The sequence below is a fragment of the Heterocephalus glaber genome, unplaced genomic scaffold, assembly GCF_053883595.1.
Source record: "Heterocephalus glaber isolate CG9 unplaced genomic scaffold, H.glaber_assembly_v1.0 deba00001097, whole genome shotgun sequence".
Classification (NCBI taxonomy): Eukaryota; Metazoa; Chordata; class Mammalia; order Rodentia; family Bathyergidae; genus Heterocephalus; species Heterocephalus glaber.
Window position 1 is genome coordinate 3,734,532 of NW_028258191.1, and position 19,055 is coordinate 3,753,586.

Consider the following 19,055-nt stretch of genomic DNA (forward strand, 5'->3'; position numbering starts at 1 on the left):
AGACAGACTGAGGTAGTGAGGATGGCAGGGAAGATTTGTAACTTTCTGGAGAGGAAATCCTGTAGGAGTACAGACTGGTTCTCTGCTCTGGGTCACTGTCTCAGTTATCTCAGGAATCCTTTATATAAGATGACGTCTGACTGAGGTAGGATAAGCAAACATGCTGACCGAGGGAAATAAAAGCCTTAAATATGCAGTTCAGTTTAAAAACTTGGCAATGTGAACCTTATCTCTTTCAAAGTCATAGACTCAAAGGTAAGTCAAAGGCACTTCCTAATTCATAAGCGTTCCTCCACTACTTTCTGTATGGTATTATTCTAATTTCTTATTAGAAATTATTCATAGAATTAGCAATTATCCTTTGGGGAGAGACGTGTTAGAATATTGTTATAAATAAAATGCTCCTTAAAAATAGAAAATGCACCGATTTAGTAGATAGTAAGGAATCCCCGGTACAAGAAAGAAAGAAAGAAAGAAAGAAAGAAAGAAAGAAAGAAAGAAAGAAAGAAAGAAAGAAAGAAAGAAAGAAAGAAAGAGGGAGAGAGAGAAAGAAAGAAAAAGATAGCAAGGAACCTTCTCCATCAGTGGTGGCAATCCCACAGCACAGCTGTGCCTCCGCAGGCAGGCATGCAGAGCCCTCCCTCTCTGATGGCACACAAGCCAAGTCGGCCCAGCAATCGAGCATCAGATAACATTTGTTTTTCTAAACTGAAACCTCAGTATTCAAGTTTAATTACAGTGTTGGCACTTTGCAATAAATAAGTGAGTTTTGGGTTGCAGTTTGGGCACTCAGTTTGCAAAAGGTTCACCATCACTGGTCTACATAACTGCCTCACATTAGAGTTGTATTGAATAATACCTAAACCAGTTCATACCATGTGTGATTTTGGCAAAAATCTGTCTGAGTATATTGCTAAGACTCCGAAGCAAAGTTAAGTAAGAAAAAAAAAAGGGCTTGACTACACACCTGATCAAAGCATACCTGAAATTTAGTGCAAAAGAGCAGTGAGGCCCAGGGGTTTGGGCTGGAGGTCACCTACCGCTGAAATACATTCATTCTTCATTCGTCTCGTGGTGCTGCACTAGGGAGTTGCACAGATGTCTCCAAGAATGACAACCTTGACCCCTTTTATCCTATCAAGGAACCACATTTGGAGAAAGAGACACAGAAGAGGCAGAGCTAATAACTAAAAAGAACTCAGTGTTCCAAGGTTAGATATAGAGAGCAATCACAATGCAAACAGGAAAATCATGCACAGGCTTGTTGTGTTTAGATACAGAGGAAGTTTTCATCTCTATTCTAGAAGACTTTCTGAGGATGAAATTTCAAGAGCAGCTTAAGTTAATTTTAGAATGCTGTGCTTTGGTTGGATTGTTGATAACAGCTGCTAACGAAAGAGCCACTGAGGATGATAAGAACGTGGCTGAAGTGGCTGGGGTCGTGGGCTAGACCCTGATGGACAGACGATGTTCACATGTCTACACTTGCATTCTAACCACTCAAGCCCTTCCCCAGCGTCATCCTCCTTGCCAAGAGCCAACCTTGAGCAAAACGTTTTTTCTCTCCCTTTCTGTCCATTATTAAGGAATCATCTTCACTGTAAGAAAAATAGGAGGGGACTCCACAAATTTCAAGTATTGTCTTCCTGCAATATTGGTCATAAAACCAACAAGAAAGGAGAACAATTGAATACAGCAATCCTAGGGTGAGTCACATGGCAGAGAAATCACAGAAATACTAAATCCGCAATAGCCTCTCTGGAGACAAGGTGAGTGATCCCTCCCATTCAGGAGACACGAGGATTTTCTCCTGCATGTGAGGACACTGTGGTGAACCACAATGTCCTCAGCCCACTAAATCCTGCTTGCCTGCTCGCCTGCTGTCCCAGAAAGCCCAGTTTATCTCACCTGCCCCAGCCCACACACATACACACACTCACATCCTTCTCCCAGGCATCTTTCTTTGTGTACTTCATACTGCTAAACAGAAACCTAGTCCCCCAGAATAGCTGATGTTAGCACAAGCCAAAGGCAAACACATGCTAATCAACCAAACCTGAGGAAAAGCAAAGCCATAGGCTTTGATAGTCCTGGGTGACCAGAGAGGAGGGAGCTAAGGGCACTCAGGTCTATTTCCCAGACACATCACAGGAAGCAATTAAGTTTATGGTGGGGAAAGAACAGCCCCAAAGGCTCTGAAAGAGAAGACACTTCCTGCCGGTGGTCTGTCCTGTCTAAGGCAGGCTGAATTATTCAGCTGCAACAGCCGACTGTAAAGCACTACTTGGAATGAGAACAGTCTAATCTCTGTTGTAGAGACCTACCTGCCTGACAGGTTTCAGTTTCTATACTGGGGGACACAGTGTTCCAGTGGGTTTGAAAAAGCAGAAAAGGAAGTGAGCATCCATGAGGAATAAACATTTAATGCAGATGAGGACTATAAACTTCCAAATTAGCTGAAGGAAAAGATTATGAGGGAAGAGTTTATGAGGGAAGGAAAAGATTATGAGGGAAACAGAGTTTCCAGTGGCATGAGGCAAATATCCCAAGGATTTGGTGCTCGACCATCAGGAAAGCTGTCCTTCATAGAAGTTCCTGGATGGAGGGTGAGAGATGATGGAAGGGTTGGGGAAGTCAGCAGCATGGCTCGCCCTAGTCTCTACCCCATCCGTATTCATTCATCTCTGGTGGGATGTGCATGTCCAGTCGCCCACCTTCCAGTCGGATTCTAGCTGAAGTGAATATAATGGTGAACGCACAAGTTCTGAGGTAGGAAAACGGTGCAGAAAACCCCTCCAACAACAAGGGAGTGCTCACTCATGGTAACTGAGTAGACGTAACAGGAAGAGAACATCATTAGGAGGTTAGTTGTGCAGTCCAGAGATAAAAGTGAGATTTGAGAGAGAGAAGATTCTAGACAGGTGGAGTGCTTTCCCTTGAGCCTCAGACTGGTGGTCTTTTCCTCACTCTAGTGTTAAATACAAAGCAAGAAATCTAATCCTGGCTGCTAAACATGGGCCACACCACTCAAACTGAGGAAAAAACCAAGGGCTATCATTGTTAACATATAGGTACTAGGGGCCACTTCATCCATGGTGGGAAAAATGACCTCAGAAATGTCAGCAAAATTCATCATTTTCCTCTGATAAGCCACCTGGACTCTCTGGAGATTGGACTGAGTTTCGTTCTACAAATACTATATAAGAAGGCTGTCAACCCACCCTTTCCCTGGAGTAGTCCTTAAACAAAAGCTAAATAAACACAACATTCTTTGCTTTGGGGATGCATCTTTCTGACTTAAGCCCCAAACAAGAGGCTGCTTGAAAGGCAACAGAGGGCATTATCAAATATTCTCATTCTTCAGATGCTTCTACAGCAAAAGAAAATGGTCCACCCACCAGCCCAGTAGACACTGTTGGGCCCAGAAGAATCACTCTGTTCCATGCGCTCACAAGTATCTTTATGATTCCCGAAAGATTTCCTACAATGTGAATAGACTCATTTTTGCTCGCATAATTGTACCCAGAAAGGCTTAGTGACCTTTGCCAGACAGATAATCCTATTGTTTCTACATGGCCCAAAAGAGAATTCCGCTAAGACTCAGGAAGATTTACTTTCCATAACTTGAGATACACTTGGGGTTAACGTCCAGACTTGGGAACCTGACCTTCTAGGTGGAATCCCAGTTCTGCCACTTAGTATTTGTGCAACTTTGAGGGGAGTTACTTAACCTCTTTGTGCCTCAATTTTCTTGCCTATAGAACAGCAATAAAAATAATAGCTGTTAATAGCTGTTCATAAGATTTTGTAATGATTAAGTGAGTTAATGTAGGTAATAGACTTGAAACAGTGCTTGGCATATAATAAGAAAAATATTACTAGGGCCGGGGATTCAGCTCAGTGGTGCTGTCGCCTGCCCCGCAAGTGCAAGGACTAGAGTTCAATCCCCGGTACCAAAAAAATACAACAACAACAACAAAAAAGAAAAAAGAAAAAGAAAAATATTACTGTTTGCTATTAATATGTTTATTATTATCTTTTGGGCACATGACTGCAGCCCTGTTTTTCAGGCTTCTCTTCTTACTAAGATCATCCCTACTTCAGAATTATTTAAATATAAAATAACTTGAAAATGCAATAATTTCAGATTGCTTTCATATCAAAGTTAAGAGCCTATGATAAATATTAAATGGTCATTATTTGTAGCTACTTCCATTAAAAGGTAGCGTCTGTTCCAACCACCTTCCTTTGAATCTGGCCTGGCTCTGTGACTCTTTCTGACCAACAAAATGAGGCAGAAGTGGAGCAGTTTGGTTTTTGAGTCCACGTTTCAAGCTTGCACCTTCCACTCTTGTTCTCTTGACAGTTTTGTCATGTGAAGGAGTTCAAGATATTATAGACAGCTAAGTTAGGTAGTAATATTTCAGGCAGTCAGATAAGCCTGGGCCCTAGAGAGAGTCAGTGCAAAAGATGAAAACATATTACAACTGTGGCTAGGGCGTATCTGTTGGGGCCCAGGCCTCAAGATAAAGACAAGTGGGAGGGGTAGGGGAAAGGAAAGAAGGGAATGGAATTAATATGAGAAAAAGAAAAAATGGAAACAAAGTCTTTGTAGATAAGGAGGGATGGAGGGGTTGAATGAAGGGCAGGGGAAGGGGAAAAAATAAGAACCAAGATGAATTATGTAAAGGTGCAAATTTCCAATGATGAATGTCATTATATTGTACACCTTAAATGTACCAATAAAATTAATTTTTAAAAAAAGATAAAGACAAAATGACTAGGGCCGGGGATTTAGCTCAGCGGTTCCGCCGCCTGCCTTGCAAGCGCAAGGACCTGAATTCGATCCCCGGTACCAAAAAAAAAAAAAAAATGACCAGGCCTACCTACTTCTCTAAGGGATGAGACAAGTGGTAACACCTGATCTAAGAAGTCTGGATAGACATCAGTCACCTCAGTAGGTGACCAGGACCCTCAGACCCATCACGTTCCTGAAAAGTTCTTTGTTCTTTCCATGTACACTTGCTGTGACTTGCTCCCCCACTGGATCAATATTACCTAAGCGACTATACTCATAACCTTATTACTTGATCATAGCTTTAACACATGTTGTACCCATGTGGTTGTGCTTTATAAAACTTCCCCTGTAAAGTGGGGTCCCTGGCAACCATTTGGAAGGCCTCCTTCCTCTCAGGAGCTATATCTCGCAATAAATATTTCCTACTCTTAAACTCCTTTGTTCCTTAGAATTCATCCTTCAATTTTGAGGAACAATCTTGGTGTATCTGACGTCTAGCAGGTTGGAAGTTATAACATTTCCCCTATATCATTTGGAGGTCCGATATTCCTGTGTCAAAGCCAGCATCCTGGAGAATGAGACCTTGTCACTGAGATGAGTTATGCCACTTGAGGTCCCCTAGACCAGGAAGCTCCCAGGCACTGGCCAAGTGCAGTGGCATGAGTGAGCCCAGGTGAGCCTAACTAAATGACCACTCAGCTGAGCCCAGCCCAAATGGCTGACCCACAGACTCATAAGCAAATAAAATGGTTGTTTTAAGCCATAAGCATGGGGTGGTTCATTATGCAACAGACAACTAATAGATAGCCTACACAAATGAGGCTTTGTTATTGAAAGCATTTAAAATACAAACACACATATGTGAAACCAGAACACTCATCTAGTTACCAACAAGTTTACCAACCACCACATGGAGCTTCCAAGCTCTCTTCCCATTCACCAAGGGCTAGGGAGGGCACTCAACTTGGAAAAAGCTAAGGCCAGCTAATGATCAAACCTCAGGAGAAGGTAAGATCATTGTACCAAGGTCAACACCAAGGTGTCTTTGTGGGGAAATATGATAAGAATGAAAGACCTTGCTCCTTTGGATCTACGTAAGAATATAGGACCAGAAATGACAAGTCTGGCTTCTTTAGAAGCAGTTTTATTCTATAGGTCTTAGATACTGTATACTGATGTAAGTCAATAGTTTCACGGCATGAACAAACTAGGTAAGAATCAAGGGAGTCAGCCAGAATTAACCATGTCATCATGGTCTAGATATGTGGCCCCAAGAACGCAAGAAGCCCCAAGTCCCTTCAGTTTTCTGTTGGTGAAAACCCTAAAGAACTGTGCCATATATATATATATATATATATATATTTTTTTTTTTTCCCAAGCACAAGGCCTAAATATCCACAGGTGCCTGGACCCTGTTCTGTGTTCCTCCATGGGTTACATCCTAGTTCTGCTCCTTTGTGACTTGACTGCCTAACTTTGGGCAACTTCTCTAATCTCTTAAAACCCCAGTTTCCTCAACCCTAAAAGTCAGGCACTGTTAGGACCTTCCTCCCAGGAATGCCATGCAGATTAAGAGAGATGACGCATATATAATGCCTAATCTAGTGCTTGGCAGAAAGTAGGGGCAACTAGATATTAACTCTCAGGATGTGATGGTTAATATTAAAATAGTGATTTTTGTCGCCATTGTTATTATTGTCACCACAATTACATTCCCAGGCCAGTACTGTGGTTAATATTTTTACTAACAAAAAAATTAAGCAACTTGCCATAGAGGATGACCTCCTGGTGCTGTATTTGTCTCTCAGCTGGTTGATCACCCCTCTGATCTTCATGTTCTTTAGGTTTGTTAATAGCAGACTCTTAAATTGAAGTAATTGTTCACACACCATCCAATATACCCTGGGAAGAGTAGTGATGATAATATACAGATTCCTACTTGTTTTTTGGCCTAATTAGGGTAGTACAATGTCATCCATTTATAAAGGCAAAGAGTAAGGCATCTGAGTAGATATTTTATAGAATCCTCCTTTGTTTTCAAACATATAATTATCATTAACAAACATGGATGACAGTAAATAATGATTCAATTCATTTCACTCTTTTGACAAGAAAAAGGAATGTAAACATGGCTATAGCCCCATCAGCTCATAATAGCAGACAATTTCCTTTGGGTGCTTGTTCCCTCCCTTCCAACCATCAGGGGCAAGGTGGGAGGTCTGCTTGCAAAGCAGAGCCTCTGGGCTGAGAGCTGACAGTCCCGATAGCCAGGGAAAGGGTTACTCAGCAGACAGGGTCAGTCCCCACAGCCTCTTGAAGGCATTCTTTGGCATTGGCAGCCTGACCTTGGCAAGCTAAACCTATGATCTGATTTTTGTCACCTGGGAAAATAGAGATGGACCTAACAGTCTACTCTGGTCAACCTCTGTATTAAGCCTTACACTTAAAGACAAAGGTGAAATGAATGAAGTAAAAAGCCATCGCCATTAAAACATACAACTTTGCATGTGCCCACATCTATGCTACCATCTCTTCTTTGTTTAAGAAACATTCTTATCCTGTTCTGGGTGAATAAATATTTTCTAAGCCTTAAGATTTAAGTCCCTTCTAATCACACCTGTTTAGTAATCAGTGCCTGTATTTGCTAAGTACGGTCAGCAGTGTATGGTACCTGATACACTTTTGAACACCATTCCCACCCCCACATACCTTCACCCCAGGCAATGGCAAGGTTACTCTGGGGAGGTTCTCTCTGTGGTAAGCAGGGAAGTCTTTCATCCACTAACCATTTCCTGGGCTTGGAGGCTCTCTCCTTGGTTTCACTAAAAACCTTATAGGCCGGGGATTTAGCTCAGTGGCTCCGGTGCCTGCCTCGAAAGTGCAAGGTTCTGAGTTCGATCCCCGGTACCAAAATAAATATATAAATAAAAACCTTATAAACCCAAGCCAGGCTTCCAAATCCTAGTACCACAGTGAGCAGTAAGAGGTTAGAAGGACAAAGAAAACTAACAAACTGTCCATAAGATGGAGAAAGGACTGACTCCTTGGATGTTCAAGAGTCCACATGGATCCCCAACAACTTAACCCAGAGCTCCCCATGGAGAATCTGATTGCTGTCATAACAGCTGCAGTCCTTACCTTAAGAAAGAGCAAGTGATTGTCAGGCTGCACTGTGAAACAGTGAGGAAGTTTGCACCCAACATACTCAGCCTACCAACAAAAGACAAGGTAAGAGATACTGCTGCTGATGACTTACATTCTGGAACAGCTAGAATGTTTCCTAACCAAAAGCAGGTCTCCAGATGTTTGAAGACCTTGCGGAACAGAAGAGCAACAATGTGATCAATTGACCTGTAGCAAATGCATAAAATCCCTGAAATGAAGTCAGGGTGGAGCCGTTAGTGTTACAGAGACGAGTGAGCTAACATTTTATGAACGCACACCTGGACTCCGTCTAATTGGGAATGGTAATAATTGGTGAAATCACATACCTCATCACATCCCTCCACAAAAATGGCTGTTTACAAGAGGGCTGGCAGAACTCTCTATAGCACTGACTTATATAGGGGACTTGGCAGGCCGCAGCATTCACACATCCACACATTCAACATATCCACAATGAAGACTCTATATCGTTTACCCAACCTTGGTTTGGAAGACAGCCCTACCTGCTGATGAAATAAGGACAGCATGAGACTTGAACCTAGATGAGGAGGTGGGAGGGACTTGGATTTTTTCCCTATATGCACTCAAATACGCAAATATAAAAAGACAACAATTAAGCCCAAGTTTTTAAAAAGTCTGTTATGGATGATGTATCCCTATCTGTGATGGTTAATTTTATGTGTCAACTTGGCAAGGCAATGGTTCCCAGTTGTTTAGTCAAACATCAGTTCAGCTGTTGCTGTGAAGATATTTTTTTTAGATGTGATTAACATTTAAATCAGCAGACTCTGAGTAAAGCAGATCCTTTCATAATGTGGGTGGGCCTCATTCAATTAGCTAAGGCACGAAGAGAAAAGCCCAAGGTCCCCTATAAGGGATTCTGCCTCGTGTGAGACATGATACCAAAACACAATTCACTAAAGTGATTTAGCAAGGAAAAAAAGGAGTGGGGGCCAAGCACACAACAATCTGACCATCTGGTTTGACCCAAGGAGTAAAAATTATTATTTCTGGAAAAATTAATAGAGAGATACTTTGAGATACTTTCCATAAGTAGTAGTATTTCTCCCAGTAAAAGGTTGAATGGGAATTAGGACACCACCGTCTGAGGCTACAGTTCTGGCAACAGCCTACAGGCAGGCAAGGTTTTCTCTATTGCTGACTAAGGGGAGAGTCACAGAAAAAATGACCACCAGCAGTTTTATTAGCGTAGGTGGTATAGATAAAAAGTTTAGTTCTCTTATATTTTTGAATTTGTATATCTCATATACCCTTCTGCATTAGAATCAATTTAAAACCTTTTTTATTATGATAAAATAAATATTATAAAAGCTTTACAGTTTTAACCATTCTAAGTATGCAGTTCAGTGGCACTGAGGATATTCACAATGTTGTGTAGCTGTTACCATTATCCACTTCCAGGACATTTTCATCACCCCAAACTTGAACTCTGTACCTATTAAACACTAACTCCTCATTTCATCCTCCCACTGGCCCTGGTGACCTCTATTCTACTTTCTGTCTCTGAGTTTGTCTGCTTTAGTTTCTTCTTATAAATGGAATCACGTAACGCTTGTCCTCTTTGCATCTGGCTTATGTCACTTAGTACAGTGTTTTCAAGGTTGGCCCACATTACAGCAATCCATCAGAATTTCCTTCCTTTTTATGCCTGAGTAATATTTCTTCAAGTGTAGACTGCATTTTGCTTATCTCGGAATTCATTTTATATAATTAATTCACCAGGTAATTATTGAGGATTCACAATGTGAAAAGTCTTGATTTTTTTTACATATTAACTTTATCCTAAGAACAGTGAGTGTAGAAGTAGAAGAGCTACTCCACAAGGAACCAATTAATTATACAAATCCTAGTTTCAGAATCAGTAGCAGCAGCCCGGAAACAAAAATCCACTAAATAGTTTCTCTTTCTAAGTGTCTGGTCAATCCCTACACACAGTCTTAAATTAACATTCTTCATATTTAAAGCAGAAGTGAAATTAGACCACCCACATTGCGTGGCCAGCTTATACTGTAACTCTTCATATCATGTTGCCCAAAGCGTAAAATGTGTCATTCTTGACCTCCAACCAGTGATAGTGAGCTTCTCTGAAAACAGCTGATGTCAAGAAGTCAGAAACTGCAGCGCCATGAAGCACCGGTTTCTATCCCTCCAGATAAAATGCCCTAACAAAATCAAACAGGAAGACACCTCCTCCCCTAACCTGCTTCCCACTCAAACATTTTTGACTCTAGTGCATGTAAATAAGGCAGTCAGCCTTTTGCGTGGACACATGGGTCCTCAGATGCACACGTCCCTCCAGTAAGAAAATTTTTGAGTTGAAAGAGAAAAGGGGAAGCACCACTCCACTCTGGTTTTCACCTTCAAAGTGCAGATGGTGCGGAGCGGGGAGGCCACTCACCTGAATTCACACAAGTGGCCCAGCGGGAGTTATCAAAGATGTCCACAGGAAGTCGACCAAAAACCATTTTTGCACACTGGCAAGGGAATTGCAAGCAAAATCCGGAGCCATAAAGGATTCAGACCACTTTGTTCAGCAAAAACATCTCAGCTGGGAGGATCTGCTGTCATCCTAGATTGTTAGCACTTGGCTGAGCTGAAGTTCATTCGCTGTTTTTGCACTCAGTTAACTGGAAACATGTCATTTAAACAACAAAAGCTGTTTTAGAAAATTATACAGAATTAAGCCCTGAATACATCCTACATGTTTTGAAAGACTGACTTCTAGAGCAAGATTTTGATTTTTTAAAACACAAAACTAACACTCTTACAATTATTCTTTTCCATATGTAGTTAGATAATCCATTGCTTCTAAGCCAAAAACATTTTGATGGTTTGTAATGGCTGATCCCTGATAGGATGCTAATTAATACAAAGGACCTCAAATTAGCCTAATCAGGAACCTCCAGAACTAGAAGCCACTCAGTTCTTCATCTCCCTTCTCAGGGCATCAGTAACATATATTCTGCAAGTAGATGGGCCCACAACTTGAGTCCGAAAGTTCTGAATGTGATAATCATTTCTATCCTGCTAGTTGCCATTTAGTTCATCCAGACCTCTCTGATGCACAAGCCCTCTCACCCAACTCAAAAAGAAAGTCACAGTGGCCTGAATCTATGCTCAAAGAAGGCCAAAAAGACAGTCAGTGTTTCTCAATAGTTAATACTGAACTTTGATTGGGAGAATACTAATTCTCTTCTGTTATGGGTGGAATTGTTACACCCCAGCCTGCCTCAAAAAACAAAACCAAGACCAAATACGTGTGTGTGCGTGTGTGCGTGTGTGTGTGTGTGTGTGTGTGTGTGTGTGTGCGTGGGCGCATGCGCACGTGTACACTAATCCGAGTACTTCTAAATGTGACTCTATTTGGAGATAAACTCTTTAAAGAAGCAATTAGGTTAATATAAGGTCATTCCAGTGGGCCCTAAACCACGTGATATTATGAGAGAAGTTAGAACACAGACACACACAGATGGAAGACCAGGTGAAGACAAGGAGACACAGCCATCCACAGGCCAAGGAGGAGGCCTCAAGAAGGAGCTAAGCCTGCCAACACCCAGACTGTGAACTTCCCACTTCCATAAGTTTGAGAAAATAAGTTTCTGTTGTTTAAGCGACCTGGTCTGTGGTACTTCATTATGGTCACCTGAGCAAACTAATATTCCTTTATCTCTCTCCTCTGATTGCCAGGGAAGAATCTTGTAAGGACTCACAGATACTCTGTCTCCTTCCCTTCACAAAGACCTCATTATCATTCATTTCCTTATCATCAGTTGGGGTAATCTCTAAATCTAAAGAAAGTGACACAGAGGAATGCCTCATTTATACTCAGAAGGCCCTACACTCAGTAGGGGACCACTGCCTGCCCCAAGCCCTCTGGCTTCCATATTATTCTCTGCCTTTACCGAATTCTGCCTGTGAACTAGGTGTTGTCCTGCAAACAGCATCAGGATGCAGCTACCAGAAACGGTGTCCTCATTTGTCTTGCTTCAATACCCAGGGCTGGCTCAGATGCCATAACCAACCTCAGTTTCTTTTCTTCCTTCAAAAAAGGAGATTTGGGTGCATATATATCACTGTGGTATGATTCTTTTAATTCTTTTGGGAAGATACCCAGCAGGGGAATAGCTGGGTCAAATGGGACCTCTAGTCCTAGTTCTTTGAGGTATCTCCATACTGATTTCCACAGTGGTTGCACCAGTCTGCACTCCCACCAACAATGGAGAAGGGTTCCTTTCTCCCCACACCCCACCAGCATTTGTTATTGGATGATTTCTTGATAGCAGCCATTCTTTCTGGGATGAGGTAGGATCTCAGTGCTGTTTTCATCTGCATCTCTCAAATGACCAGTGATGGTGAACATTTTTTCATATATTTATTTGCTGCTATTACTTCTTTGTCTGAGAAATGTCTGTTCATTGCAGATGCCCATTTTTGAATTGGGTCTTTGAATTTGAGGGGGGTCTGATTTTTTTTCAGTTCTTTACATATTCTAGATAGTAGTCCTTTGTCTGAGGTACAGCTGCTAAAAATTTTTTCCCACATTGTAGGTTGTCTCTTAGGTCTGTTGGTGGTTTCTCTTGCAGTGCAGAAGCTTTTTAAGATGAGATCCCAGTTGTTGATTCTTTGTACTAGGTCCCATGGATTAAAATGATTAAAATGAATAATTGATAATTTGAAATAGGAAAAAAAGGTCCAAAGGGGTATTGGTGGTGGGAGGGGAAGGGGAAAGGAAAGAAGGGCAAGGAAAAATTATGAGAAAAGAAAAATAAATGGAAACGAAGTCTAGGTAAATAGGGAAGGGTGGAGGGGGTGAAGGCCGCACAGGTAATGGGGAAAAAAACAAGAACCAAGATACATCATGTACAGGTACAGGAACCCTATGATAAATGTCAATGAATTGTATACCTAAAAAATACCAATAAAAGAATTTAAGGGGGGAAAAAAGGAGATTTGAGGACAAAGTGTCTTGCACGCTACAGAAATTAAGTCCAGGACAAGAGATTAGCAGGAACAGAAGGACTCCCAAGTGCCCCAAGACTTGATTCACAAGTAATTACTTTTTCTTCCACTGGAAAATTTTTTTTTTTTTGGTACCAGGGATCGAACTCGGGTCTTTGCGCTTGCGAGGCAGGCGTGGGAACCACTGAGCTAAATCCCCAGACCCTATTGGAGAATTTATATGGAGACCTGACTGATGTCTTTTGTTAGTGCTGGGAGTCACAAACACCATAGTTTAATTTCTACACACTCCATGGACAATGCTTGTCCTATAGCAAGGTGGACACATGGCCTGACTTCTAATCCTCTGGCTCAAAGGGGATCATACTGTATTCTGAATAGACTATAACAAGACGGATGGCTGGAGAAAGCCACAGGGCCAGTGATAGATGGACAGATCATTCAGCCTATCTCTGTGTCCTAAATTCATCAGGCTCTTTAACTGTTAGGTTGCCTCACCAGCCTCCTGACAAAGACATCAACCAGCCATAGCTTTGCCCAGAAGTATGCAGAAATCAATGTGAAATCCTCTTTGTTTTGGGAATAATGCTGTGAAGCATTTCTGGTGTCAGCAAACAAGGCCCCTTGGACCTCTCCAGGCTGGGAGCTCTTTTCCAGGGCACATTTCAGTTATGGAAGACTTGTGATGCTCACACCTGCCAAGTCTCAGCAGTGAAAGAAAGAGGAGAGCAGATTGATGCAATTAGCCAGGTGAACAGGGAACTTGTCAAACCATTTAAATAAGATAGTCCTTGAATTTATTCAGTTCCCATTACCGCAGGGTGATTGTGCTTCCACCCCCTGCTGATTCTCCTGGCTGCAAAGCATTTTCCTAGGGAGGAAGTATGAAAAGAAAGGTTGATTTCTCAGCCTACAAATTACAGGACCCTTCTGTTAAACCAGCATGCGTCACACCTCAAGCCAAGAGACACATCCTGCTGAGGGACTGTGCCACAGAATCTCAAACACAATGATGTTTTCTTAATTTCAAGTATCTAATTAATTTTAAAAACAACTAACCTACCTTATCTAGTTCACTATTCTTTACATCCCTTACCAATAATTGCTAATAAGTTTAGCTAAATGGTTTTGTTTTAAGTATTGGATTCAAGCACTCAAGAGTCTATTTGGAATGATGACTTTATATTTTTTATTTTATTTTATTTATTTATTTATTTATTTTTGGTACCGTGGATCGAACTTGGGTCCTTGTGCTTGCTCAGCAGGCGGCAAAACCACTGAGCTAAATCCCTGGCCCTGTATTTTTTATTTTATGAAAAAAAAACTAAAACAAAATTTCATAACAATATAAAAAGGGAATAACAAGAATCAATATACTGTGTATCATTATCTTCAAAGTAGTTACTCAGAGTACAAGACATAGACCAAAATGATTTTTACAAAAAGAAAACAAATGGATAACACAAAACTTTCTTTCAAAGGACCTAAAATAAACCAGTAGTATAAATGAAACAAATGAGCATATACATTAAAATATTTTTTGAAACAATAGAATAGGTAGTTTGGGAAAGTATTTGAACTTCTCTCTATTTCCCATTTATCTCTCTTCTCTTTTAATCTTGGATTCTTTTCAGTGCCCAACATGATTTGTTCACAAATCAGAAATTCAGCAAATGCTCAACCCCTGGTTGCTCCTGGCTTTTGAAATAGTTATCCCTGTAAGGGAGCAAACCTACTCTGCCTGCCTCATCGTCCATGACTCCCCTTCCTGGCCACCACCATTCCACTATCTGTGGAGAATCTGCACAATAAATCTTCTCAGGCAATGGTATAAAATCATAGTTAAAACTAGAGCTAACTGGAAAATTCTTGACCTCTGTTTTTTTTGTTTTGGGGGGTTTTTTTGGTACCGGGGATCAAACTTGGTTCCTTGCATTTCCCAGCAGGCAGTGAAACCACTGAGCTAAATCCCTGGCCCCAACCTCTGTTTTTAAATCTGAACATAACTAAATTTCCCAGTGCTATTTTAATAAATTATCAAAAATTTGGTGACTTAAAACAACAGAACTTTATTCTAAACCAAAATTATAAAATCAATATGTGCACAGGGCTGTTTCCTCCTGCAGTCTGAGGGAGGATCTGTCTCTTCCCTCTCCTGGTTTCTGTTGGGGCTAGCAGTCCATGGCATCTTTGGTTTGCAGCTCCATAACTCCAATCTCTGCCTCCCCTTCAGTCACCCCGCCCCCAGGCTCTTTGCTGAATCCCCTCCTTTCTCTTATAAGGACATCACCAGTCATTCAATCTAGGGTCCACACTAAATCCAGGATGAGCTCATTCTGAGTACCTTACCTGAAATGCATCTGCAAAGGTGCTGGGTTAGGATTTAGACACTTTTTGGAAGGATGGTATTCAATTCACTACTGTATCCCAAACCAGAGCACATCATCTTTACCCAAAACTTCAGCCTCTTCCCAACGTTCTTCTTTATATTAATGGAGTCATCATCTTCCTAGTCAGGACCCAGGCTGAGCTCCTTGAGTCGTTCTCAAGAGCTGGCACTCTCTTCCTCTAATTCCAGGCAGTTCTATGATCCACAGCAGTGAAGTACAATCGGACAAACTCTGCCCTATAAAGCTGTTCATGCCTGCCTTTCTTTTCTAGGCTTGCTTCCACTATCACCCTGGCCCAACCTTGGGTCATCTGACTTGAACTTGGTGGTCATGACTTCCTCCTAAGTGCTTTCCCAACTTCCTTTGCTGACCACACCACATTTGGTACTGGTTTTAAACAGAGCCTGGCCATGCCACGTGGTCACATGACACAAACTTTCAGTATCACCCAGCCAAGTAAAGCCCAGTCTCCACGTGACCTAGCATTCAGGCCCATTGGACTGTGTCCCAAGCCCCTTTTCCACTCTTATTTTCCACTAGTCCTGGCCATTTGCTCCAGCCTCCGGTCAAGGTCTATTTTTGATTGCTTTAAAATGGATCCTCTAAACCCCTAAATCCCTGAGATCTCTCTACCTGGGATCTCGTCATTAATTCCAGAAGCCCCTATGTCAAGCTGTGTCTCCTTGCTAATAACTTACACAGGAATGCACAACTCAAAGACAACTCATCTGTAAGTCCTTGTCCAGCTCCTTTATCAGCCTCACTGGACTCTTAGAAGAAGAGCATGCTGGACAAGTAAGAGATCCTTGTTGCCTCCTTCCACAGAGAGCTTAGAGTTCGCTTAGGGCACTAGGTGCATAGCCCTGCCTGTACGGATGGAATTCTGCTTCCTTCATACACTTCTTCCTCACAGTCTAGCACTGTGCCTTGCATAGGACATATGCTCATAAATACTAAGTCAATAAAGATATATGCAGTAAGAGAGTAAGACAGTCCTTGCCTTTGAGCAGCTTAACATTTGGGGACAAGGAAGGATGAGACAGCACAAAAGTGAGTAATAATGACTCATTACAACACTGTAAGTATCATAAAAGAAATGTAAGTGAATTTCTGTGAGAAACAAGGAAAAGAAAGCTTTCAAAACTGAGAAGTATAACAGAAGTAGATCTTAAGATAGTTCTTGAAGGGTAAACAATATTTCAAAAAGCAAATGTTGGAGATTGGGGATAGAAGCAACTACAGAAGAAATGGCATTTGCAAAAGATAGAGTCAAGTGAAAGTAGCCAGCACATTCCCGGTTTGATGAAGAGCAGAGTTTTCCAGCACTGTAATTGAGTGAATGGCAAGTAATGAAGCCCAGACTAGAAAGGCAGGCCAGGATCTGGAATGCCACGCTCAGCGAGTTGAGTCTGTAGTAGATGGAAGCCACTGAAGGTTTTGGAACAGAGGGGTAATGTGATCACATCTTCATCTTCAGAGGATCACTTAGCATGGTATCACAGAACCCAAGCCAGGATGTGTATCAGAACCATCTGGTGTGTTTTAAAACTGCTTTAAACAAAAATTACATATAACAATAAAATATTTCTCCATTCATAAAAAATTCATGCTTCTGCCACTTTTGCTTTAGAATTTTCAAGAAAAATGAAGTATCTCTTTTCTTGAAGTCTTCTTTTCTCCTTTGTCCAGAAATACACATTTACTTGGTAATTATCCCAGTCTACATTTAGATAAAAAGAAAGGGAAAAAGCCATATATATATTTAGTGTGTGTGCTTCTTTGTGTTAAAATTGTATAAATGATTCATTTAGTAAATATTGTTGTAAATTGGTTTTATTAACTGTGAAGCAGTTTTCAAAATCTGGATTCCTACATCTCAACTAAATTACAATCCCTAGGTTGTGGTGTCCAAAAATATCCAAATTTTCAAAATCTCAATTCATTTTGATGTTTTTTGGTCTGCCTTTGGGAATTACTGCTGTAGAAGATATACTGGCAGGAAGAGAAAACAGAGGTAGGAAGACCAATCACAATGTTTTGAATTAACTCAAGCAAGAGGTGATGAGGTTCTGAACAAAAGCAGCAGTGATAAAAACCCAAGGTGTGGGCAGGTTCTGAGATGCTTATAAAGACTGTGTACCTGATTAGGCTCCCAGGTGAGAAAAACTTGTGGCTAAGAAATGGGCGTAAGAATTGTAATTTGAATGAATCAGAGGATAATGACACCATTAACAAGAACAGAGAACACAGGAGGAAGAACAGGCTGTGGGAGCTAAAATTTATTTGGTTTTAGATGTATGAATTTGAGGTTTCAGCCAGGCCTTTGTGTAAATGTCTTCAACAGGCTTTCCTGAGTGGCAGTGGCAAAGCTGCATGAAGTGAGGAAGCTGGGCTCTCTATGGAGATTCAGGATTTACCACACCAAAGGCGGTGATTGCATGCAGGGCAGTAAATATGTTTGCTTCAGAACAGAGAGGGAGCCTTGGGCAGGTGGGGAGGGGGCATGTGTGCTTCAGGGCCCGCTGATGATGAAGCTCTTAGGATGAAGCAAGTGTTTGAGCAGGCGTGGCCAGAGGGGGAGGGCAGCTGTTTTCTGGAGGTCTTAGGAAGGATCAAGATCAAGAATCCATAGTGATGGAGTGTGAGGATGAAGAGGAGGACTGAAAAACCATTAAAATGGAGGATAGATGGCCTTTCAAAAAGCAATGGCAATAATGGAGAAGGGAGACAGTTGTGTGGATTAAATAACGCTGGAAACAGCAGCAATAAACTACTCTGTAGTGTTAAAATGTAGGAGGGAGAAACCCAAAAGAAAAAAAGAATGGGAAAAGGATAATTTAATTTAGAGTTTAGAACAGGAGATTGAAACATGTTTGTAGGACATGAAGAAGGAGCCAGTGAAACAATAATAAAATAAAAATGGATGAATTAAGGTCCAATTACAGTTTGGACCTTGAATGACCACCAGAGATGCATGTGTTGAAGGCATGATCTCCATCTCTAGCACTACTGGGAGGTGATGGGGCCTTTAGGAGGTAGGGCTTAGTGGAAGGAATCCAGGTCACTGGGCATGTGCCCTTTGAAGCGGGTACTGGGACGTTGGCTGCTTCCCATTTCTCTTTGCTTCCCTGCTGCCAGGAGATGAACATTGTCCTCTGCCACATGTTCCCCACCATGTCATGATACCTTACCACAGGTCCAAAGGCCAGAAGAGCAAGAGACCACGGATTGAAACTTTTCTTCCTTTTAAGTTTATTCTTTCAGGTATTTTGTCACAGTAATTGAAAGCTAACACAGTTGCAGAATAATAAACAGAGAACTGGGTCAAGAAAATCTCATGCCAGTAATACACACTTTCATCCTTCCCTTCCCTAAATATTATTGGCAAATACTATTAATTTTTCTTTGTTAACATTAACAGCACAAGAAATAACTGCATGAGAGGAATTTTGGAAAACAGAACAAATGGTACCTAACATAGCTTATGATATTCTATGTTCTGATTAGCATACCAACAAGAAGCAAACTAACTCATTCTACAGAATTCCTGAGGAGTGTAGCACCTGAAGACACTGGGCAATAAGAGGACAAGGTGAGTAAAATAGAAAGAAAAGGTCCAAAGGGGTAGGGGTAGTGGGAGGGGCAGGGGAAAGGAAAGAAGGGAAAGGAAAAAATGATGAGAAATGGAAAAAATGGAAGTAAAGTCTTTGCACATAGGGAAG

At 41.4% G+C, this 19,055-nt stretch overlaps 1 protein-coding gene across 10 annotated transcripts in view; it reads right to left on the bottom strand.

Annotated features, from left to right (window-relative positions):
* The window catches only part of Lypd6b (LY6/PLAUR domain containing 6B), a 237,976-nt gene that overhangs the window by 51,470 nt on the left and 167,451 nt on the right, over window positions 1-19,055 (bottom strand). For 2 of the 10 annotated variants that reach the window (XM_087210063.1, XM_004869997.4), the window contains one exon: window positions 10,383-10,611. The exons of 6 other annotated variants lie outside the window; for them this stretch is intronic. Coding sequence is in view for 1 of the 4 variants with exons in the window: in XM_087210059.1 (XP_087066185.1) it covers window positions 15,293-15,303 (11 nt within the window). In the remaining 3 variants the exon portion in view is untranslated. Of the gene's footprint in view, window positions 1-10,382; window positions 10,612-15,292; window positions 17,061-19,055 lie in introns of those variants that run through there. 2 more of the 10 variants (XM_087210061.1, XM_087210059.1) reach the window with 2 other exon arrangements.